Raw genomic sequence first — 24,671 nt, forward strand, 5'->3', positions numbered from 1 at the left:
GATTGGGAAGGGGAGGTGGAGTTGAAGTGCTGAGCCACCGGGAAACCAGATTGATTAAGACGGACTGAGCGGAGGTGTTCGGCGAAACGATCGCCGAGCCTGCGCTTGGTCTCGCCGCTGTAGAGAAGTTGACACCTGGAAAAGCGGCTTCAGTAAATGAGGTTGGAGGAGGTGCAGGTGAATCTCTGCCTCACCTGGAAAGACTGAGTCCTTGGTGGAGTCGAGGGGCACTATAAGGAAGCAACTGTGCTATTGTGATGCCCTAATCAGCCAATTTTGAGAAAGTACACATTGCCAACTAGAAAACAACCTAAATTTGTTTAAGTAGCAGCTGGCAGACAGTATTGAGACGACTACAGCAAGAGCTTTTTGCAAATGATGACACTTGAAATAAGTTTAAAAATATGTATTCACTATTTGTGGATGCAGCTAGGTTAATCCAGTATTTCCCTCATACCCCTCAATATGGCTAGATAAAACATTTTAAAGAGCAGTTGAGAGGCCAGGAGACCAGGAATAAACCTGGTCCATTGGAGCTGTAGGTAGTAGCACTCGTGGTTAGCTATGCCACCTATTTTGGTTTCACTGGAGAACAGTGTGTAGAGAGAGGGAGAGATATTCATATTCAAAGGAACATGGAAGTCCTCTTGATTCGTTTGCTAGGAATGAGGCCCTGGGTAGAGGGGGACTAGGAGACCTGACATGACTGCCATTTGAAGGGCAAAGAAGAAGGAGTCTATCTTTGCAGTGTGGAAAACTGACTGAACACATTATGTGAAGATGAGCTGTAGACCAACAGTTAAGCACGTGCACACTTATGCACACACATATACACTATCTGCACACCATCATCTCTGATGCCACCCTTCTTGCCTTTATACCACCATGGATATTGTACCTCCTACATACTGCACAGATAAATATGGACTCCAAATGTCTGATAATAGAAAGGTTTGCTTACTAGTCTTCATCTTCAATCAGGCAAAGCCACCAAGGAACAGGAGTGAAGCCACCCCCATGGGAAAGCAGTCCCTTGCATGTGCAGTGTCTCTCACACGTGAAGGAGACCATCCAGAACTTTGTGGGCAGATGGATCAGGGAGCCTTAACTAACACTGCAGCGAGTGTATGATGCAATTTATTGGGCTTACTCAGTTACAATATCTCTTTGTGATTGCTACATTTCTTGTTCACTCGTGGATCTGTTTAATTTTGTTTCTGCTGCTTCCTCATGTAAGTATTTTGTCTTTCCAAGACCTTGAGATAAGTCATTAAGGAAGAGAAAGAAACATAGTGCAAGGAATATGAGGGGAGTAATGATGCATTGCATTTGATATCTCACTACACTGCTTCCTTGAGGGATGGATGCATGAAGTGAGAGGTACATTGTCATAGGGAGATACAGAGAGAACCAACATGTTCTCTAGTCTGACTTAAGTTGTGGTAACTTTGGTGTGGGGTCTCGCAGGAAGGAAGCATTCATAGTGCCCCAGAAGATCCATTGAGGAGTACAATTGTGATGCTTCATGACTTTATTTTCACTTGTTAAATATTTCTTAAGCAAACTTTATTTGGATAATGTAGATTTTTGTGGGAAAAAATTAACATGACACCAAAAGAAAATTATATAATAGTCCAAAACAGAGTTAATAAATGTATCAATCATTGCATGTGGGGTACTGAATGGATCACCAACAATATGAATATTTTCAACCAGCTTCACTGATTTTCTTCAAAATCGTATATTTTACAGAGATCGAAGAGATTGTAAAATTGAAGTTGACGGTTCAACATCTCGTACTCTCATTTCACGACGTCACATCTTATTAGTTTGATTTCCTAATCCAGGGTTTCAACTGGAAGCTTTCTAAAGGAACAATGAAATACCTGTGTCAACTTATCTCTATTATGAAGGTGAAGGAAGACCAGGTTGCAATGGAAATCTAGTGGAAGCTAAAGGAAGATAAATGTGACTACAGATGCTGGAACCTTGAATAAGAAAGAAAGTGATGAAGGAATTCAGCGGGGTCAGTGTTTAATTAGTTTTTAATGATATCTGCAGAAACAAAAGAGGATTTCAACCCTTTTCTGCTAAAAAATTGTGGGGTTTAAGAAGTCATTCAGGGATTTTATTTATTTTGTATACTACCAATGGAGTTGTGAAATAGAGAACTATTGCAGTCATTTTACTGACTTGGATAGCTGTTGCATTTGGCAAAATATAGTCCACAATTGTCTGGATTTATCCACAGATACATTGTAGAGCTGTATGCTCACTGAGTTAAATTTATGTTAAGCAGTAGGAGGCTTAATCTAGAGGTCAACTCCTTTATTTAGACTTTTAAAAAAAATGTTTAAGAATGCCGGATGTATTGCTGAGTTGGATGGGATGACAAAGCCAAATTAACATAAAGAAAGCTAAAAGTCCAAAGTTAATATGTTAACATAAATATTTATGTGGTCAGGATGACAAATAATTTCAGATTGTCACATCGGACTACTTGCACCATAAATAGTTGTTGTGGCAATTTTTGACACCTTTTTCTCAATATCAGCAAGACAAAGGAGATAGTGATTGACTTCAGGAACCAAAGCGGTACACATACCCCAGTTTGCATTAATGGCGCCGGAGTAGAGATGGTTGAAAACTTCAAATTCCCTGGAGTCAATATCACCAACAACTTCTCCTGGACAACCCATATTGAAGCAACGACCAAGAAAGCACACCAACGCCTCTGCTTCCTTAGAAGGCTGAGGAAGTTTGGCATGTCCCCTACAACTCTCACCAACATCTACAGATGCACCATAGAAAGCATTTTATCAGGATGTATCACAGCTTGGTTTGGGAACAGCTCCATCCAAGACCGCAAGAAATTGTGGATGTAGCCCAGACCATCACACAAACCAACCTCCCTTATATTGATTCCATCTATACCTCATGCTGCCTCAGCAAGACCAGCAGCATAATCGAGAACAAGTTGCATCCTGGCTTGTTTTTATTTTCTATTCTCTTTTAATGACTGTTTTTAATTGCTTTTAACTACTCTTTAATGTTTTATGTAAAGCACTTTGAATTGCCTTGTTGCCGAAATGTGCTATATAAATAAACTTGCCTTGCCTTGCTTCTCCACCCAACTTGTCCCAACACATAAGCCTAATTGCTCTATTTACCCTTTCCAAAGCATTCAGTAGTGAGGTTTGGATGAATCTTGACTAAATAATTTCTCTGCTCCAGAATTATTTAAAATTGTTCATTGGCATATTTATCAATGTACATTAAACCATCAACTGTTTGCATTTGATTGGTCCTTTTATGTGGTATTGAAAGTGTTCATGCTTGCTAATCTCAAGGTTTTGGAATTAAATATGGAACCTATCTCTTTAACTTTTATTCACCACCTCCAATGGGATCCCACCACGAGCCACATCTTCCCATCTTCACCCCTTCTGCTTTCCGCAGAGACCATTCCCTCTGCAACTCCATGGATAACTCGTCCCTTCCCACCCTCCCCAGGTACTTTCCCCTGCAACTGCAGGAGAGGCACTAAGATCAACAGCATGCAATGCTCAGTTGACCTCAATAGGTATAATATTCTACTGGAGCCATGGGATCGCTGAATCAAGTCGTAACACCTGACCCTATACCTCCTCCCTTGACTCTGTCCAAGGACCCTGGCAGTCCTTTCAGGTTAGGCAGAAAGGTTGCACCTCCTCCAACCTCATCTACTGTATCCGTTCAAGATGTGAACGCTTGTACATCGGCGAGACCAAGCGTAGACTGGACAATCGTTTCGCTGAAGACCTTTGCTCAGTCTGCCTGGACCTACTTGATTTCCCAGTTGCCAAACACTTTAATTCCCCATCCCATTCCCACACTGAACTTTCTGCCCTAGGCCTCCTCCATTGTCAGAGTGAGGCTATTCCCAAATTGGAGGAACAGCATCTCATATTTCACTTAAGCAGCTTACAACCCAGTGGTATGAATGTTGATTTCTAACTTCAAGCAACCCCTGCAGTCCCTCTCTCCATCCCTCCCCCACCCAGGTTGCACCAGGTTCCTGTTCTCACGTAGCAAACATATATTTTATTCATTTGTTCTATATCTCTCTACATCACTGTCTATATCTCTCGTTACCCTTTCCCCTGACTAGTGTGAAGAAGGGTCTCGACCCGAAATGTCACCCATTCCTTCTCTCCAGAGATGCTCCCTGTCCCGCTGAAATATTCCAGCATTTTGTGTCTATCTGCAGTTCCTTCGTACTCTTTTAACTTACTAAAGAGCTTCTTCCTGCATCGTGAGCTCTAAAGTTGGTATCTTGCCTTTTGTATCTGCATGGAACATTGGCATTACTGGCTTTGTAAGCATTTATTGCACATTCTGCATTGCCTTCAAGAAGATAACTCATGAACTGTTCCAAATCCTTTGGTAATTGTTAGGTAGAGGTTTTGGCTAGTGCACAGTATACAGGTCAAATGGGTTCCATTCTTCTGAATAGTGTGGAGTGTTATTGAAGAAGCACTCATCCAAGCAAGTGAAAAACATTTCAACATACTCTTGACCTGATCTTTGTGGCTTTGGGCATCAGGGGTTGTGTCATACAGGGAATAGCATCTGACGTGCTTTATTTAGCCACTGTATTTATGTAGCTGTTCCTGATAAGTTTCTGATTAATGTTAAGTGTGGATGAATCGGGAATGGTAATTCTCCTGAATATCAATTAAGATATTTTGAACTTGCTTTTGTTAGAGATGGGTCTTCCATGGCACCTGTGTAACAGATATTATTTACCACTTATCATCCCGTGCCTGATTGTAGTTCAAGTATTACAACGTAGAACAGTACAACACAGGAACAGTACAACACAAGGCCCTCTGGCCCACAATGTCTTTGCCGAGTATGATGCCAAGACCAAATCTTATCTGTTTGCACTTAATTCATATCCCATCATTCTTCGCATACCTATACGCCTATCCAAAAGTCTCTTAAATTACACCATTGTGTCTGTTTCAACCACCACCCCTGGCAGTGCGATCCAGGCACTCACCACCATCTCTAAATAAAAACTTGCACCACACATCTCCTTTAAATTTTGTCTCTCTCACCTTAAAATTATGCTCTCTAGTGTGTTATTTTTGCATCTTATGGAAAAAAGTTCTGACTGTCTATCCTATATGCCTATCATAATTTTATTTCTTCATAATTTTACTTCTATTGGGCCTTCCTGCAACTTCTGGCATTCCAGAGAAAATAATCAAAGCCTTTGCAACCTCTAGCAAGTCACTGTTTTTGCAATGTATATTAATAATCTATAAATATTTTCTAGAATTTAACAATCACTGTTTATTTTGAACAGTAGAACCAGATGTCATCGGGTTCAATATTCCTTCCCTCAAACATATTCATGTTTACTCTCCCATAATACTTTTGGATCAAGGCTAATGTACTCTAAAATGCAGAAGATTTTGCTGAGCTGCGACTGCCAGAGTACATTAAGGCTTGTGGCTCAGTACAGACCTCAGGCTAAGGTTTTTTTTCTCCGATCTCAAACTTAGACTCTTATCGCAGATGTAACCTCTTAGTTCAATGCATTTAAAATTTTGTATGAATTATAGCTGCTCATGTGTACTTTTTTATGTAACTTGTGTAACTATTTATTGGCCTGCCAATATTTTATGTGCTAACATACAGCATTATTTTAAGTACTCTATTTATGTAATATACATTTTTTAAAATTGCATAGTATAGTTACACTATATGAAACTATATACAAATTGATATTAAAGAGGTAGTACATTGAAAAGTCAAGATTTTGGAGAATCTTTGGTGTCTTTAAATTAAGCTGCTTTTTATTTGGGGGGGGGGGGATTGATCAGGATTAATACGATTCCATACCTGCTGTTCATGTTGTTCTTCAACTGTTGGAATAATTTTTGTAGATGCTTATTTTCTCTTCCCTGGGCAGCATTGAAACTGTCTATTGATTCAAGATAAATTGATTAAGCTTGTTATTAATTACAACATTAATTACAGCATAAAATTAGGTTATTTGGCCATCAAGTCCATGCCAGCTCCAAATAGAGCAGTCCCATTTCCTTATTTCTCTACTACCTTATTTCTTCTTGTATGCTATTAACTGCCACGTTGATTATTTTTCTACGATGCTTTGCGAAGTAGTTATTTGCAATAACTAATAAATTACCAAGCCATCTTTGGATTGTGGGAGGAAGAAGTAGCACCTACTGGAAGCTCATATCAAGAGGAGAACATACAAACTCCAGACAGGTAGCACCTGAGGTTAGGATTGAATCCGGATTCCTGGAGCTGTGAGGCAGAAGTTTTAAATTCTGCAACACGCTGACCTTATCTCTTGCTGGTCAATTGAATTGATGGACAAATCAAATCTATAGCCATCAGTCTATTATTCTTATCTGTTAAAGTTTGTTTTCTCTAGACAGACAACAATGCAACAAAGTTAGTGGTAAAACAGTAAAGTCTTTATTACGCCAGGCAGGAGTGGAGAGATCAGCACCGGTTGTCTTCAGACACCCATGCTCACCTCGTGTCCCACTCACCGAAACAAAGGACAAAACGGTATAGTTATATCTTTTTCTTATCAGTGAATGAGTTGGCACCACTCACATCATGCCCATACAAGGTAGTGAAAGAAATAAGACCATGTCCATATAAGGTATTAAGTCATTAGTAGGTCAGTTTTTTAAAAAGTACATGCTGCACTTCTCACGGTTAGACAGAGCTTTATCTTTTCTGCTCAGCTGTACTTCTTACAGTTAGACACAGTTTTATCTTTTTCTCTCTGCTTAGCTAAGCCATGTGCAACGCCTAAGAAGAAGCCGGCAACCATTTTGTGTATCTTTTTAAACTCATATCTACTATTTGTGCATTTATTGTGTTGAGAAATATTTTGATAAAAAATTAATAATCTATTTTTCTTTCAGGGCTTCTATTATTGGTATGTACATGATTGCAAAATTCAGCTGAAGTTGCTGTTGGAATGCAGTCACCATTTTGACGCCATTTGCAATATCTATCACCATCTTGGAACCAAGAACGTCATGAAGCTAAAGCAGCGTGTTGTTTTACTAGCTGCCCTTCTAGTTATATTTATTTTCACAAAAGTGTTCCTGATTGACAATTCAGACTCATCTGCAACTAATCGAGAGGATCAACATTCTTTCCAACATATGATGGATACACTTAAGATTGAACTGAATCCAAATCTGGAGCACACTCTGCAGTCACCATGGGAAATTGCAGCACAGTGGGTTGTTCCCAGGGAAGTGTATTCAGAAGAAACCCCAGAGCTTGGAGCCATTCTACATGCAATGGCCACCAAAAAGATCATCAAGGCCGATGTGGGCTACAAAGGAACCCAGCTGAAAGCTCTGCTTGTTCTTGATGGCGGACAGAAGGTTGTGTTCAAACCTAAAAGGTATTGATTTGTACAAGAAAAAAATATTGAAATTAAACTAAAGCATAACACTGCTAATTGCAACTCCTTTCCCTAAATTATGCGTTCCCTTAAATATTTCTGCTCAAACACATATGTGGTATAATACCGGTGTTTATGCAACATTGTAACTGAGTTTCTCTATTTTGTGAGCATGTAGCTATATCTACATACTAAAACTCTCATTTGTTTGTTTATTCCTGAACTAGAGCCAAAACGGAACAGGATAGCACGACAATTTTAGGCCCACCTTACTCACCGTCGTCCCTTTGGTGCTAATGGAAGAAGTTTCATTGAAGTTTCATTGAAATCGGTGTTATATTTTTAGTTATTCACATTTTAAAGTTTAAATCTATCTCCTAGGGAGGGAGGGGGGAGGGAGGATAAGGGGGGTGGAGTTGGAGGGAGGGGGAGGGGAGGGGGGTGGGAAGAGAGGGGAGTAATTATGATGTGGAGCTTTCAAGGCTCCCCCTTTTCCTGACCCCCAAGATGCGTTGAAAATCTTAGATATGTCAGAAATGTGTGTGAAGATATGTGAGAAAATGAGATGTGCATTATGTGATTAATTTACTCCACCTCCATGCTGGAAAACTTCAATGAAGGAAAACTTCAATGTGTTTCCTTTATGGAAATATTAAAACAATCTTGCAAGAGTTCTCAATAATAGCATTTTTAAAAATTATTTTTGTGCAATGTTCCTGTACAAATATGTGGGATAATAAGGAAGCAGATTTATTGAATGATTATTTTGTATCTTCACAATTTAAGAAGAGATAATGCATTCGGGAGAATATAAGAATGAACCAAGAACACGAATTTGCTTGTAAAGGTTTGTACATGATTGCAAAATTTCACAGATTCCACGTTCCTGATAGATTCTACTTCAGGAAATTTCAGGGGCTTTAGCTAAAATCTTCGGCCAATGCACTCCTAAATTAGGAATTGGCCCTTCGGGTTGGAAAATTAAAACATGAGACTAGAAATAGTAGATGTCTAACAATTGTTAAAAATGGTATTTGAATTTGTAATAATGAGCAATTAAGCAAATGCAGAAATTTGAGCTGATTGGAAAAACCAACATGGGTTATACAGCGTGGAAACGGGCCCTTCGGCCCAACTTTGCCATGCCAACCAACATGCCCCATCTGCACTTGTCCCACCTTCCTGTGTTTGGTCCATCTATATACTAAAATTCTCGTTTCTTCGCTTGTTCCTGAACTACAGCCAAAACGGTACACGATAGCGCGACAATTTTAGGTCGACCTTACTCACTGTCGTCCCGTGGTCCTATAGAAGAAGGTTAATTGAAATTGGTGTTATATTTTTTAAGTTATTCACATTTAACATTTTTTAAAACCGCATGCGCAGTTGGGGCCCCTTTGATCTGGTACTTACGTAAGATGATCACCGCATTCGCTCATGCGCAGAACAAACGCGTCCGTGCGTGTGCAGAACAAACGCGTCCGCGCGTGCGCAGAACTAATACGTCCGCACCTGCGCAGTTGGGGCCCGTTGTTCTCGGGTAGGAGCAGGGCTAAGCCATCTGTCTCTTGGGGTCGGGTTTGCCTGCTCCAAAGTGGCGGGAGAGCCACGCCTGGTGCCGGGGGAGGCAGCCGGAGCCTGGGCCTGAGGTGGCCCAAGGGGAAGGGCAGTAGCAGCGGCAGTGAGGCTGGCCGTTGGTGGAGGTGGAGGCCGAGACCTGGGCCTGGTGCTGGGCCTGCCCTCGGCTACCCTGTCCACCCTGCTCAGCACCTTCCCCACACTGCCCAGAGCCCAGCGGTATCAGCGGCCGTCTGGGCTGGGAGGCAGGGGTGGGTGAGGGAGGGGAAGAGTCTTGCAGCATCGACCCGAGGGCCGTCAGTGGGAGAGGGCCGTCTACCCACCTCACTGACCCCCCGCACCGGGACGGGACAGGACTCTTACCCCCCATCCCTGCTCCACTAATGGCGGCCGGGAGGCGGGTTGCTACGCAACCTCCAGTAGGCGGTGTCAGGGTCGAGGGAGGGAGGGGGGGGAGAGAGGTTTCAATTAAACTTCTTCCATAGGACCACGGGACGACGGTGAGTAAGGTGGGCCTTGAAATTGTTGCACTATCGTGTACCGTTTTGGCTGTAGTTCAGGAACAAGCGAACAAACAAGAGTTTTAGTATATAGATTAGGGAATGTTGGTGCAAACTATCAAATACCTTGTGGAGTGGTAAATGTAGGATATCTGTCCAAAGGACTTTGGAAGGAATTTGCAAATCTAGAATAAAATATCCATTGTCTGAAAATGTTTTATTGCTGGCTGAGTCTAAAAAATTGTTGTATATATAGTTAGAAAATTAGACAGTATTTGTCAAGGTTAGAATTATCTCTGTTGAAACAGCTAAGGACAAGTCAAGTCGAGTTTATTGTCATATACATAAGCGCAGTGAAGTACTGGTACAATGAAAATTCTTGCTTGCAGAAGCATCACAGGCATATCGGCTCAGCCAAACTTAGAAACAAATTATACATAAATTACACACAGAAATTCTGACAGACTGCAAAGCAAGATTTTGGTGCAGAGGGCAGATGGGATTGAAATTATGAATTAAAATGACAGGCAACTGAATGCTCAGGGTCATGTCAGCAAGTTGATTGGAAGTTTCCTGCGAAGTGATGTGAATGATTTGTGCCAAACTCTTTTTTTTTTAATGTTATTGATCTGCAACATTACCTCAGTTGACCTATTGAATACTTACAGTTTTCACTTTCACTTCAAATACTTAGCTTTTTGCTCAGGACATCTAACAAATTCCTGATGAATTTCCTGAGATCATTTTTCACGTGATGGTAATCTTGTTCTATGAACTTTTTTGTCCTTTGGAAAGGAAATTGGAAGTTTTTCCATCTGTGAATGCATATTTTTAGACAAGGTTGGCTATTTTATGTTGAATCGGGATAAATTTAACATTTTATTAAAGATGTGCAAGAAGTTTAATATTTACAATGTGGCATTCAATAACATACAACTACTGTCAGTTTAATGTAGTCTTAAAAAAATGGAGACAATTATCGTATTAGCCCATACTGACGAAGCACTAAAATTTATATATAATCAATTTGTGATTGAATGTTCTTATAAAAACTAAAATTGAAAACAAGTGCAGAGTGGTGCATAGTTTTAGAGACTAAATTTAAGAAAATGTCATAGTTCAAGCAAATTGAATTAATTTTTACATAAAACATTGTAGAAATGAAAGAAAAAAAAGTAATTTCTTCATAATTACAAGCATCAAATGTGAGGTTTTGATAATGCATGGAATCTTAAACAAAAACTTATTCAACACAACTGTCAATCTCTCTTGCAACTTCCTCACTAAATCTTTCAAAGTGTATGTATCTGTCTTGATAATAGCCATATTTGGAATAAGTATTATTCATTTGGAATAAGTGTTATGCATTCAGGGTGTTCATTTCATTATTGAAAATTAGTTATTTACTAGACCAAGTGGACCCGATGTGCCCAAACCTCTCCTGCATTGGTGCAGCACCCTCTCCTCCCCCCCCTCCCCCTCCCCCTCCCCCTCCCCCTCCCCCTCCCCTTCCCCCCCTACCCCTTCCCCCCCTACCCCTTTCCCCCCTTCCCCTCCCCACTCACTCCATCTCCCTCAACACCCCTTATCCTCCCCCTCCCTCCACCCCTCTCCCTCCCTCCCTCCCTAGGAGATAGATTTAAACTTTAAAATGTGAATAACTTTAAAAATATAACACCGATTTCAATGAAACCTCCAATATTAGCACCAAAGGGACAACAGTGAGTAAGGTGGGCCTAAAATTGTCGCACTATCGTGTACCGTTTTGGCTGTAGTTCAGGAACAAACAAACGAGAGTTTTAGTATATAGATGATTGACAAATATTAGTGATAATTGATCACTCATGAGATATAAATGCATTTTCAACAAGATGTTTTGTGTGCATGATTACATAAAGGAGGTAATGACTTCATTGAAAGAATAATCTTTAAATGTTTTTTTAACGATGCTTTCGAAAACAATTAATTGCTATTATTCATAATATAACAAAGTTTGTATATTCATTTTTTAATTTTAGGTACAGCAGGACTTATGTGGTTGAAGGGGAACCATACGCTGGATATGACAGACACAATGCCGAAATATCTGCTTTTCATCTGGATCGGTACAATACAAAAGCTTGCTTTTTGGACAAGGGATAGGATGAGAATTAAGTTATGTGTTCGCATTCAGTTGACGCATGTCTAAAAATGGTTAAATTAATTATTTTCTCAATTGTAGTCAGACTAGTAAACACATCTTTACATGTTTTCTTAGTCTAAGCTATTATCTATATGACAATCACAGATCATTGATAGCACAGAGGGAGGCCATTCAACTCACAATTATGCTGGTTACCCAATCTAATCCTACTTTTCAGCACTTGGTCCAGAGCCCTGCAGGTGGAAAAATGACAAATGCATATGCAAGTATGTTTTAAATACGGTGAGGAATGTTGCCTTTTTGGGCAGTGATATCCAGATCTCCATCACCCTATAAGGTTAAAACAAATTGTATTGTCCCATCAATCCCCCTATTAATTACGTTAGATATACACCGATGAGCCAAAACATTATGACCACTGACAGGGGAAGTGAATAACATTGGTTATCTTGTTGCAATGGCACCTGTCAAACAGTGGGATATATTAGGCAGCAAGTCAGTTCCTGAAGTTGATGTGTTGGATGCAGGAGAAATGGGCAGAAGTAAAGACCTGAGCGACTTTGACAAGGGCCAAATTGTTATGGCCAGACGACTGGGTCAGAGCATCTCTGAAACGGCAAGGCTTGTGGGGTGCTCCCAGTCAGCAGTGGTGAGTACGTACTGACATTGGTCCGAGGAGGGACAAACCACAAACCAGCAACAGGGTGTTCGGTGCCCAAGGCTCATCGATGCGCGAGGGCAACGAAGGATATCCCGTCTGGGCCGAACTGACTGTGAGAAGACAACAAGCCGGTGGAGGGAGTGTGATGCTCTGGGCAATGTTCTGCTGGGAAACCCTGGGTCCGGCCATTCATGTGGACGTCAATTTGACACGTGTCACCTACCTCAACATCGTTGCAGACCAGGTACATCCCTTCATGGCAATGGTATTCCCTGATGGCAGTGGCCTCTTTCAGCAGGATAATGCGCCCTGCCACACTGCACACATTGTTCGGGAATGGTTTGAGGAACATGATGAAGTGTTCACGGTGTTGACCTGGCCTCCAAATTCTCCAGATCTCAATCCGATTGAGCATCTGTGGGATGTGCTGGATCGATAAGTCTGATCCATGGCGGCCCCACCTTGCAACTTACAAAACTTGAAGGATCTGCTGCTAAAGTTTTGGTGCCAGATACTATAGGACACCAGGGGTCTTGTAGAGTCAATGCCTCGGCGGGTCAGCGCTGATTTGGCGGCACACGGAGGACCAACAGCATATTAGGCAGGTGGTCATAATGTTTTGGCTGATTGGTGAAAATCCATTGGTCTTTGACCCATCTACAAAAGGAAATAGGCCCACCCTGATAATTTAATCTGGACCTCCTCATAATTTTATCCATTTGAACTAAGTCTCCCCTCAGCCTTCCGCTACCAAAAACTCTATCTTATTTTATCAGATCGTTCCTCAAAATATGATCTTTTCTCATTAAAAAAATTCCAGACCTGGCAACATCTTGTAAATCACCCCTGTACTCTCCAGTACAATCACTGTTTGTGACCAGAAATGTACACCTTATTCAACTGATTTATCGTTTCATATACAGTTCTAGCAAAACCTTTCTACTCTTGTAATCTGTGCATCAGCTAATAAAGAACATCCCTTGTGTCTTTTTAGCCACCATGCCTAACTGTCCTGCTAGCCTGTAAGGCTCTGTGAAGAAGCACTCTTAGGTGGCTCAGATCCTCCAAACCCATTATTATCTTTCCATTTATTGTGCTATTTATTGCATTGTCACATCTCCCAAAAAGCAGTATCTTACATTTCCCTGGATTAAATTCCACTTCGCCTCTCTTGTCCATCTAAACAGGCTATCTTCAGACAGATATCTAGCTGCAAAAATAGGTTAGAGACTGGGTATCTTGTAATGACTGTCTCGCTCACTAATTCTTCAAAGCCTTTCTACCATGAGTCTAGACTGTGATGGAATGGTCTCCACTTGCCTGAATGGTTCCATTTGAAATTAGAACTGCAAGGATGATAGCAAGTGAAATAAATAGATTGTGGCTTTTATCTAATAATTGCAATATTCTTACACAATCAAGAACGTCAGCAATGCTGTCATCTGATAGTGGACATCAACTATTTTTCAGTCAAATATGCATAACCAATTTGTTTAATTTATCTCCTCTCCACGATGGGAAATTATGTCCTTCCTTGTAATCATTGAATTTCAGAACCGCAGGCTCCAGTTCGGCGGAGGTATAAGAATGGCAAAGTAAGGGAACCTTGGATGACCAAAGAAGTTGTGAATTTGGTCTCAAAGATAAAAAGGAAGTGAATGCAATGTTTAAAAGAATGGAATCGATAGAGCCTTTGAGGAATATAAAGAAAGGAGGAAAGAACTCAAGCGGGTGATTAGAAGGGTTAAAGAAAATCCCAAATCCCAAATATTTTCATACCAATATTTAAAAACAAGAGGCTAACCAATGAGAAGGTACGGACGGACCACTCAATGATCAATAATGGAATTTGTGCTTGGAGTCTGGGGATGTAGGTGAGGTACTAAATGAGTATTTCGCATCTGCATTCACCAAGGAGAAGGACATGGGGGACAGTGCGAACAGTGTGCAGAATACTAATATGTAATAGTAGTATGAGAGTAAGAAGGAGGCGGCATGGGGCTCTTGAAGAACGTTAAAGTGGATAATTCCCCTGAACGATGGGATTTATTGTAAAAGGCAAGTGAAACCGCAGGGGGCTTGGCGAAGACCGTTGCATCTTCTCTAGCCACAGGTGAGGTACTGGAGGACTGGAGAGTAGCTGATATTCCTTTATTAAAGGAGAGAAGGAGAGATAATCCAAGGAATTATAGGCTGGTGAGCCTCAAGTCAACGGTTGGGAATCTATTGGAAGGGATTTTCTGGGTTAATTAGGGACAGACGGTTTGCTTTTGTACGTCAACCTGCTATTTGCAAGTACTTACTAACTTGATCAAGCTGAATGATGAGGGTAGGCCGGTGGATGTTGTCCACATATATTTTTGTAGGCATTTGATAGTTCCCCATGGTAGAAGATTAAGATGCATGGGATGAACAGTGACTTGGTCATATGGATTCAGAACTGGTTTGCTGATAGACCACAGAGGCCTGTGGTGGAAGGACAATATTGAGGCTGGAGGTCTGTGACTAGTGGAGTTCTGCAGAAATCTGTGCTGGGACTTTTGCTGTTTGTCATATATATGTATGAATTATTATTGTTTCATCTTCTGTTGACTGTTGGCAGGTTTGTATTAAATCTCCAGTAACAGTGCAATGCTGCCTCCTCTTTTACATCCCCTCTATCTTCCCTGAATATTCTATACCTTGGGTTGTGATGTTGCCAGTTCTCCTCGTCTTTCAATTTCAATGATATCTTTGTCTCGTGTTAATTAAAGCTTTAAGTTTTAAATATATATGCCTTACGAGTGAGACTCCTTAAATTAAAGTGAACAATTTATTTGAACTATTTGAAGTCCAATCAAATATGGATTGGAAATGTCTTTGGAGGTGAATTATGTGAACTGCCAGAAAGGTATTTCCTAAAATGGCAGTAGAGATAATTAATTAGCAAAAAATTGAGGTAAAATTGGGTTTGGAATTGCTTGGATGGGAGTCAGGAGAGAGATAATGCATTTTTTTGTCTGATCATCTTCTTCTTGCATATGGCATGCACAGCCCAAAGTTGAAGGTCAAGGGTAGAACATCCAGGCCAGGGCAGCATCAGTTACTGGGTGGATGGCCTTTATACCACCAGGGAAAAGCCTCAGTGAGCAGTCATTCATGATGTGTGGGATGGTCTGGTCTGGATATCCGCTGTCACAAGCAGGGCTGTCTGTCATCCCCCACATGTGCAGGTGATGGGCTGTTCTTGCATGGAGGGTGTGGATCCTGTTCAGGGTTAGCCATTGCTTGCGATGGAAGTCAAATCCCGGTGTCACTGTGGGGTCTGTGATGACCTCTCCTTTGTTGGTGTTGGCATCTTTCCAGGCTCTGCGCCACTCAGTCTTGGGGTCAAAGTCTTCCAGGGGTTTGGCTGAAGACTAGAAGGGTTTGCAGGACTTCAGGTGCATGTTGGGCAGATTGTTCAAGTCAGCATGGATGGGAAGGTCAGGGTTAGCCTTGATGGTGCACCAATCTTTCACCATCCTCTCCCTTCTGCGTATGCTGGGAGGGGCGATGTGAGAGAGGACAGGGAGCCACTGCAAAGGTGTTGATTGACTTAAGCATCCCTGTGATGACCCTCATTGCAGAGTTAAGAACAGTGTCAACTCGTTTGGTGTGGCAGTTATTAGCCCAAGCTGTTGAGCAAAACTCGGCTGTTGAGTAGACTAGGGCTAAGCTTGCGGTACGGAGGGTGTACGGAGGGCATTGGATCCCCAGCTGTTGCCTACGTTTCCTGATGATGTTGACCTTTGCTTTCAGTTTATCAGCCACCCTCTTCAGGTGTTCACGATAGGTGAGGGTGCGGTCCAGGGTGACTCCGAGGTACTTGGGAAATTCTTCATTCTTCACCAGCTTACCACAGAAGGACACTTGGAGCTTTGCATTGGCGAGCCGATTGCTGAGGTGAAAGGCAGTGACAGTTGTCTTAGATGGGTTGGGGCGAAGTCATCAGAAGGTGAAGTACTCCTCCATCCCCTTCAAGTCTTGGGTTAGCACTCTGCTGATATCCTCAAGGGCAGCTCCCTGGTAGGCAAGGGCAAGGTCATCTGCATATGCAAACTTCCTGGATGAGGTAGTTGGCATGCCACTCACATAGATGTTGAAGAGTAGGGGAGCTAGGACAGAGCCTGATGAGATGAGCATTCCCCAGGGCTTCAGCTTTGTGTAACATGTGTAAATTAGTCAGACATTAAAAATTTGTAGAGACGAACTGCAGATGCTGGTTTATTAAGAAAAAGACATGGTGCTGGAATAACTCAGCAGGTCGTTTAGCAACTCTGGAGAACATGGATAGGTGAAGATTCGGGCTGGGACCATACATCAGACTGATTGTGATAGGGGAGGGGGAAGAAAGCTGGAAGAGAGGAGGGTCAGAACAAAGCCTGATGAGTGATAAGTAGATACAGGTGAGAGGGGATTTTGATAGGCAGATGGTAAGACAAAGGCCAGAGATGAAAAGGCAAAAGGTGTGAGATAAAGATAAAAGAGTTGTGAAGCCAGAGGAAGGAATGTGAAAGGAGGGGGAGGGGAAAAATAGGTGCGCAGGTGGGGTACAGGGAGGAGAAGTGGGGGGAAGAAAGGAAGGAGAGAAGTGAGGAGGAGGTGTGGTTGTAGGTTAGTTACCTAAAATCGGAGAATTCAATGTTCATACCATTAGGTAGTAAGCTACCCAAGCGGAATATAAGGTGCTGTTCCTCCAGTTTGCGTGTGACTTCACTCTGCCAATGGAGGAGCCCCGGGACAGAAAAGTCAGTATGGGAATGGGAAGGGGAGTTAAAATAGTTAGCAGCCGGGATATCCTGTAGGCTTTGGTGGACGAAGTGCAAGTGTTCAGCGAAGCGGCTGCTTAGTCTACGCTTGGTCTCGCCAAAGTAAAGGAGGCCACATCGGAAACACCACATGCAGTAGATGAAGTTAGAGAAGGTGCACGTGAACTTCTGTCTCACCTGGAAGAACTGCTGGATGGATGTGAGGGAGGAGCCATAGGGACAGGTGTTAAATATCCAACGGTTACAGATGAAATTAACTGGGATGAGGGTGGTTTGGGTAGGAAGGGATGAGTAAACCAAGCAGTTGCAGAGGGAATGGTCTCTGCAGAAGGCAGAAAGGGGTATGGATAGGAAGATATAACTGGTGGTGGGATCACATTGAAGGTGGCGGGAATGTCGGAGAATGACATGTTGGATGCAGAGGCTGGTGGGTTGACAGGTGAGACCCTGGGGAATTGGATCTCCCGGTTGTTAACCATTTTAACTCCACATTTCCACAATTATCCTTCTGTCCTGGGCCTTTTCCATTGCCAGAGTGAGGCCACACACAAACTGGAGAAACAACACAATCTGCCTATCACCCCCCTCCCCATTAGCTGCATCTACCTATTACTCGTCATGTTTTGTCCTGCCCCTCCTCTCTTCCAGTTTTCCTCCCCCCACCCCACCCCCGTCACAATCAGTCTGAAGAAGGATCCCGACCCGTCACCTATCTGGATCTATGTCACCTTTCCATGTTCTCCAGAGATGTTGCATGAGCCGCTGAGTTACTCCAGCATTTTGTGTTCATTTCAAAATGCTGTACTGTGAGCACCCAACACATCTGTGGTTGGAGGAGTTTACAAAGAGAATGAGACAGACTAATTGTGGTTACAATTATGTGGTTACAAAAAGAATTAGACAGACTGAGTGGGAAACATTGTAGCAGGTGTTCAGTCTTGGGCAATATGAAGTCATGTATTTTGGATACAGGGAAGACAGGGTTATTTTCTTATTATTGAGAAAGTATGAGTTATTACAGAGCAAAGACGTCATGGTGTACATGTAAACAAATCTAAAAAAAAGTGAATGTTCACCTTGAGCGATGGAACTGTTAACTTTTCGAATAGGATAGGAGAGTATGGCCAAGTGGAATAGGGATCGATGTGAAGGGTGCGATGAGTAAGGAATTGAAAGTATTGTATATGAATGCGCGAAGTATAGAAGTAAAGTAGATGAGCTTGAGGCTCGGTTGGAGGTTGGTAGATACGACATTGTGGGGATTACAGAGACGTGGCTGCTGGAGGATCGGGCCTGGGAACTTAATATTCAGGGTTATACATCCTATAGAAAGGACAGGCAGGTGGGCAGAGGCGGTGGGGTAGCTCTGCTGGTGAGGGATGAAATTCAGTCCCTTGGGAGGGAAGACATAGGGACTGACGAGGTAGAGTCACTGTGGATTGAGTTGAGGAATTGTAAAGGCAAGAAAACACTAATTGGTGTTATCTACAGACCCCCAAATAGTAGCCCGGATGTAGGGTGTAAGATGCAGCAGGAGTTAAAACTGGCATGTAAGAAAGGTAATGCCACTGTGGTGATGGGGGATTTCAATATGCAGGTAGACTGGGAAAAATCAGGTTGGTTCTGGACCCCAAGAAAGAGAGTTTGTAGAGTGCCTCCGAGATGGATTTTTAGAGCAGCTTGTAATGGAGCCTACCAGAGAAAAGGCAATTCTGGATTTAGTGTTGTCCAATGAACCAGATTTGATAAAGAGAACTCGAGGTAAATGAACCGCTTGGAGGTAGTGATCATAATATGATTAGTTTTAAACTGCAATTTGAGAAGGAGAACGTTAAATCGGAAGTGTCAGTGTTGCAGTTGAACAAAGGGGACTATGAAGGCATTTGAGAGGAGCTGGCCAAGGTAGACTGGAAAGGGATCCTAGCAGGAATGACGGTGGAACGGCAATGGCAGGAATTTCTGGGCATAATCTGTAAGACGCAGGATCATTTCATTCCAAAAAGGAAGAAAGATTCTAAGGGGAGAAGAAGGCAACAGGGAAGTTAGGGATGGAATCAAAATAAAAGAAACGATGTATAACACAGCAAAGAGAAGCCAGAAGCCAAAGGATTGGGAAATTTTCATAGGCAACAGAAGGTAACAAAACGGGCTGAAAATATGAAGTATGAGGGGAAGCTGGCCAAGAATATAAAGAAGGACAGTAAAAGCTTCTTTAGATATGTTAAGAGAAAAAGAGTAGCAAAATCAAATGTGGGTCCCTTGAAGGCAGACACGGGTGAAATTATTATGGGTAACAAGGAAATGGCAGAAGAGTTGAACAGGTACTTCGGATCTGTCTTCACTAAGGAAGACACAAACAATCCCCCAGATGTATTGGAGGACAGGGGATCTAGGGGAGTAGAGGAACTGAAAGAAATTTTCAGTAGGCGAGAAATAGTATTGGGTAGACTAATGGGACTGAAGGATGATAAATCCCCTGGGCCTGATGGTCTGCATCCCAGGGTCCTCAGGGAGGTGGCTCTAGAAATAGTGGACGCATTGGTGATCATTTTCCAATGTTCAATAGATTCAGGATCAGTTCCTGTGGATTGGAGGATAGCTAATGTTATCCCACTTTTCAAGAAAGGAGCGAGAGAGAGAGAAAACGGGGAATTACAGACTAGTTAGCCTGACTTCGGTGGTGGGAAAGATGCTGGAGTCAATTATTAAAGAGGTAATAACGGTGCGTTTGGATAGCAGTAAAAGGATAAGTCCAAGTCAGCATGGATTTATGAAAGGGAAATCATGCTTGACTAATCTTTTGACATTTTTTGAGGATGTGACAAGTAAAATGGATGAAGAGCCAGTGGATGTAGTGTATCTAGACTTTCAGAAAGCCTTTGATAAGGTTCTGCACGGGAGATTGGTGACTAAAATTAGAGCACATGGTATTGGGGGTAGGGTGTTGACATGGATAGAAAATTGGTTGGCAGGCAGGAAGCAAAGAGTAGGAGTAAACGGGTCCTTTTCAGAATGGCAGGCAGTGGCGAGTGGAGGGCCGCAAGGCTCAGTGTTGGGGCCGCAACTGTTTACCATATAAATGATTTGGAAGAGGGAATTAGAAGCAACACTAGCAAGTTTGCAGATGACACAAAGCTGGGTGGCATTGTAAACTGTGAAGAGGATGTTAGGAGGTTGCAGGGTGACCTGGACAGGTTGAGTGAGTGGACAGAGGCGTGGCAGATGCAGTATAATAATATAGATAAATGTGAGGTAATCCACTTTGGCGGCAAAAACAAGGAGGCAGATTATTTTCTCAATGGAGTTAGGTTAGGTAAGGGGGAGGTGCAACGAGACCTGGATGTCCTTGTACACCAGCCACTGAAAGTTGGCGTGCAGGTACAGCAGGCAGTGAAGAAAGCTAATGGAATGTTGGCCTTCATAACAAGAGGATTTCAGTATAGGAGTAAAGAGGTTCTGCATTTGTATAGGGCCCTGGTAAGACCACATCTGGAGTATTGTGTACAGTTTTGGTCTCCTAATTTGAGGAAGGACATCCGTGTAATTAAGGCAGTGCAGCGTAGGTTCATGAGATTGATCCCTGGGATGGCGGGACTGTCATATGAGGAAAGATTGAAAAGACTATGCTTGTATTCACTGGAGTTTAGAAGGATGAGAGGGGATCTTATAGAAACATGTAAAATTATAAAAGGACTGGACAAGCTAGATGCAGGAAAAATGTTCTCAATGTTGGGTGAGTCCAGAACCAGGGGACACAGTCTTAGAATAAAGGGGAGGCCATTTAAAACTGAGGTGAGAAAAAACTTTTTCACCCATAGAGTTGTGAATTTGTGGAATTCTCTGCCACAGAGGGCAGTGGAAGCCAAATCACTGGATGGATTTAAGAGAGAGTTAGATAGAGCTCTAGGGGCTAGTGGAATCGAGAGATATGGGGAGAAGGCAGGCACGGGTTATTGGTTGGGGACGATCAGCCATGATCACAATGAATGGCGGGGCTGGCTCAAAGGGCCGAATGGCCTCCTCCTGCACCTATTTTCTATGTTTCTATGAATAGCTTTGATGACCTATCCAGAATTATACAATAAGGAATTTCCAGCCACCTTTCACTTTATGTAGGGGTTCGCTCTTGAAAAGCAGTGCATATCTCAAAAACTAAGTTTTACCATAAGAATGTATGTAAATGGTAGGTTAGGGGAAAAGTCATATAACTGTTTACATCACACAATAAATAGTTCATTTATGATTGCATTATTCTCTTACTTATTAATAAAAAAACAGCCATAAAGAAATCTTAACCAAATAATGTTTATTTAAAAACTATTTTGGGGAATGTAAATGCTAATACTTAATTGACAACTGTCACTGTTGTACTGTACCTTTGCAAGTATTGCAGGCGACTATGTTGTCACATGTCACATGTAAAAATACGAATGCGTAAAGTAACCTTTGGTATTGATTAAACAAGCACGTTATTCCAAAAACGCATAAATCAAACACACATAAAATGTGAGGTGACTGCACTTGAAACGCACAAATTTTGAAAATCACAAAACAAATCCCCACAATTCTATCAGATTTAAGTTAATATAAAGTACATCCTACATCAGGAATTATAAATTTATTTCTTGATCTATGATATTGTTCTGCCGGATAGATTTAGCTAGCTCTTTAAAATAGCTCAGTGCAAAAAATGCACAATTCCAACACAATCTGACTGGATTCATGTCACTCTTACCGAGCCTTGAGTTGAAGTGACTGACAAATCTGCTTATTTGACCTGTTGAACATTTTTAACTGGTTCCTCCTTCCAACCATGATGGCAATTTAACAATTAATTCAGCCATTTTGAAGGTTCAGCTTGAAATGAAAAAGCAAGTTTTATGGTTGGGATAACCATTCGGTTTTATTTTTCCCCACAGGATTTTAGGATTACGGCGAGCTCCAGTAGTTGTCGGGAGATATGTAAATCTAAATACAGAGATAAAACCTGTTGCATCTGAGCAGCTTCTAAGCACCTTCCTCACAATAGGTAGGAACTACTTTTTAATTCAAGGTGATTTAAAAAATATACTTTAACTCTGTAATGCACAATTTGGACTGAAATGGTCAGGGAATTACCAAAGGGCACAGATATGTTCTTCAAAAATTAAGTTTTGAATTTGGCAAGACTATTAGACTGAATGTGGGTGGGTCTATTTTGAGACCAAGAAATATCATTGCCTCCTTCCAAGAAAAATATCAAGCAGAGTAATTACAGGAATTAGCATGGAATATTTTTGCCTCAAATCACAGGATTTCATTTTTCGCAATTTCTCATGTTTCCTCTTTTTCTCTACTGCTCACTGAATTAATTTGTCCTCTTTCCAGCTGGATGTGACCTTGTTCACCAGGCTTCATTCCTATATATCCAGCAATGGCTTTTCTTCTCCCTCCTGAATCATCCCCCCTTGAATCTCTTGTGTTTAACACAGTAGATCACTGATGTGAATATGTTGAATCCAAAACATACAAAATCCAAACTTCATGAAGTTAGTGATTCTTCAAGAAATATTTGTGAATGTTAATAATTTCAATAAATTAATAAAGTTTTTAATGGGTAAAATAATCTACATTATTGTGAATCTGAAATAAAAACAAAATGCTGAAAACACTCGGTATCTATGACAAGGGAAATCTGAAATGTTAACTGTTTCTGTTTAACATTTTTAATAGTTTTATATTGTTCATGTCATTTAACTTTTAGACATACAAATAACATTTAATTAGTTCATTACTACTCGCTGTGATTGAATTTATCCATAAATCTAAAAATTGCCATATTTCAATTAATTCAGTTTGGATTTCTTTATCTACATTGGGAAGACTGAAGCCACCATACCTTCTCTCAGTGTAATTAACTTCATTCTGCGTAACTGATTCCTTTTCCTGTAAACTTTGACATTGAACCAGTATGTCATTATTACTTCCTCCATTCTTGATTATTCTGATGCATTTCTGATTGACTTCCTATGTTCCCTCTTTGTAAAACTAGATATTTCAAAGTATTCTAATGAGCAACGAATCCTGTTCACTCATAAGCTGTGTACTAATTGACTTCAGCTAACTTCTGATTAAGCAATTTTCAAATTCTGTGTCTTGTTTTTCAAATTGTTCATGATCTTGTATGCCTTGATTCTCTGATCACCTTCAGTCTTATCGCTTCCAAAAGTCTCCATCCTCAAATTTAGTCAATCTGCTGTGTGTGCCATTCATTTGGCTACCAAGATCCTACATTTTGGAAGCATCTTCCTCAATCTCACTGTCTTTCTGCCTCTTACATTCTATTAGATAGCCCTTAAAAACTAATTGTTTGAAGAGCTGGTGCTCGTCTAGTCAAGTATTTCTTCCTTTAGCTTCATTATTTTAAAAATTACATTTTTTGGAAAATGAGCTCTAAATGAAAGTTCTTCATGTGGCAAGCATGTGTACTGCTAAGTCAGTCAATTGTCGACATTAATTTAAAATCTAACGATTGAGATGTGTAATAAAATTCAACAGTAAATTAATGATGAATGAAAGATTATGAAAAGGACTTCAGGGGACTTAAAGAACCAGACACGAGTTTAAGTTGAAGGGGGAAAGATTTAATAGGAACCTGAGGGGGCAACTTTTTACACAAAGGGTGGTGGGTATAGATCGAGGTGCCAGAGGTGGTAGGTGAGGCAGGTACTATCACAATGTTTAAAAAATGTTTGGACGGGTACATGGATATGTTGGGTTTAGAAGGATATTGGCCAAATGCAGGTAAGTGGAACTAGTGTGGGTGACATGTTGGTCAACATGGGCAAGTTGGGTCGAATGGCCTGTTTCCACGCTGTATTACCTATTAATTAAATGTAGGTGTGCTCCTCTGTCTTGCAAAATCTTGTATTGTTCTTAGAAAAAGCGGCATTGTGTTTTTGTTTGAATTAATTTCTAATATTGGTTAGATTTACTATTGTTGTTAGTTTGATGGTAATGAAGCGGCTGTCACCAATCCCCACCACATATTGAGTTTTACCCAGATATTGGGTAAATCTCACATTGGACCCAGAGATCATCTTCGGATCACACTTTATCATTTAAAATATGTACTTCCAGCACAATGACATTGCCCAACTGTTCATCTACTGCGTTACTAAATGTATAGCATACATGGCTATGCAACCAAATTTTGCTCTAATTTAAGTTGCTCTTCCATTTAGGAACACCACGAAAGTAGTATAAATTAACATGGGTAGATGAGCCACTTAACATTTCTAAGAAAATTATTAACCCTTCAAACCTGTACATAATTAGTTTAGTTTATTGTCATGTCATGATGAAAAGCTTTTGTTGCATGCTACCCAGTCAGCAGAAAGATTATACAAGATATACATGAGCACATGATATACAGTGCACAGATACATGATAAAAGGAATAACGTTTAAAGCAAGATAACATCCAGTAAAGTCCTATTAAAGTTAGTCCAAGGGTCTCCAATAAGGTAGATAGTAGCTCAGGACCTCTCTCTTGTTGTTGATTTAGTTGC

General features: G+C 41.2%; 1 protein-coding gene across 7 annotated transcripts in view; it reads left to right on the forward strand.

Moving 5' to 3' along the window:
- The window catches only part of fam20b (FAM20B glycosaminoglycan xylosylkinase), an 89,628-nt gene that overhangs the window by 45,829 nt on the left and 19,128 nt on the right, over positions 1-24,671 (forward strand). For 6 of the 7 annotated variants that reach the window (XM_078407424.1, XM_078407425.1, XM_078407426.1 and 3 more), the window contains exons 2-4: positions 6,957-7,450; positions 11,547-11,633; positions 22,042-22,151. In XM_078407424.1, coding sequence (XP_078263550.1) covers positions 7,074-7,450; positions 11,547-11,633; positions 22,042-22,151 — 574 coding nt within the window. In that variant the 5' untranslated portion in view covers positions 6,957-7,073. Of the gene's footprint in view, positions 1-1,933; positions 2,027-6,956; positions 7,451-11,546; positions 11,634-22,041; positions 22,152-24,671 lie in introns of those variants that run through there. The other variant, XM_078407421.1, reaches the window with a different exon arrangement.

Source organism: Rhinoraja longicauda, chromosome 11, assembly GCF_053455715.1.
Source record: "Rhinoraja longicauda isolate Sanriku21f chromosome 11, sRhiLon1.1, whole genome shotgun sequence".
NCBI classification, from domain to species: domain Eukaryota; kingdom Metazoa; phylum Chordata; class Chondrichthyes; order Rajiformes; family Arhynchobatidae; genus Rhinoraja; species Rhinoraja longicauda.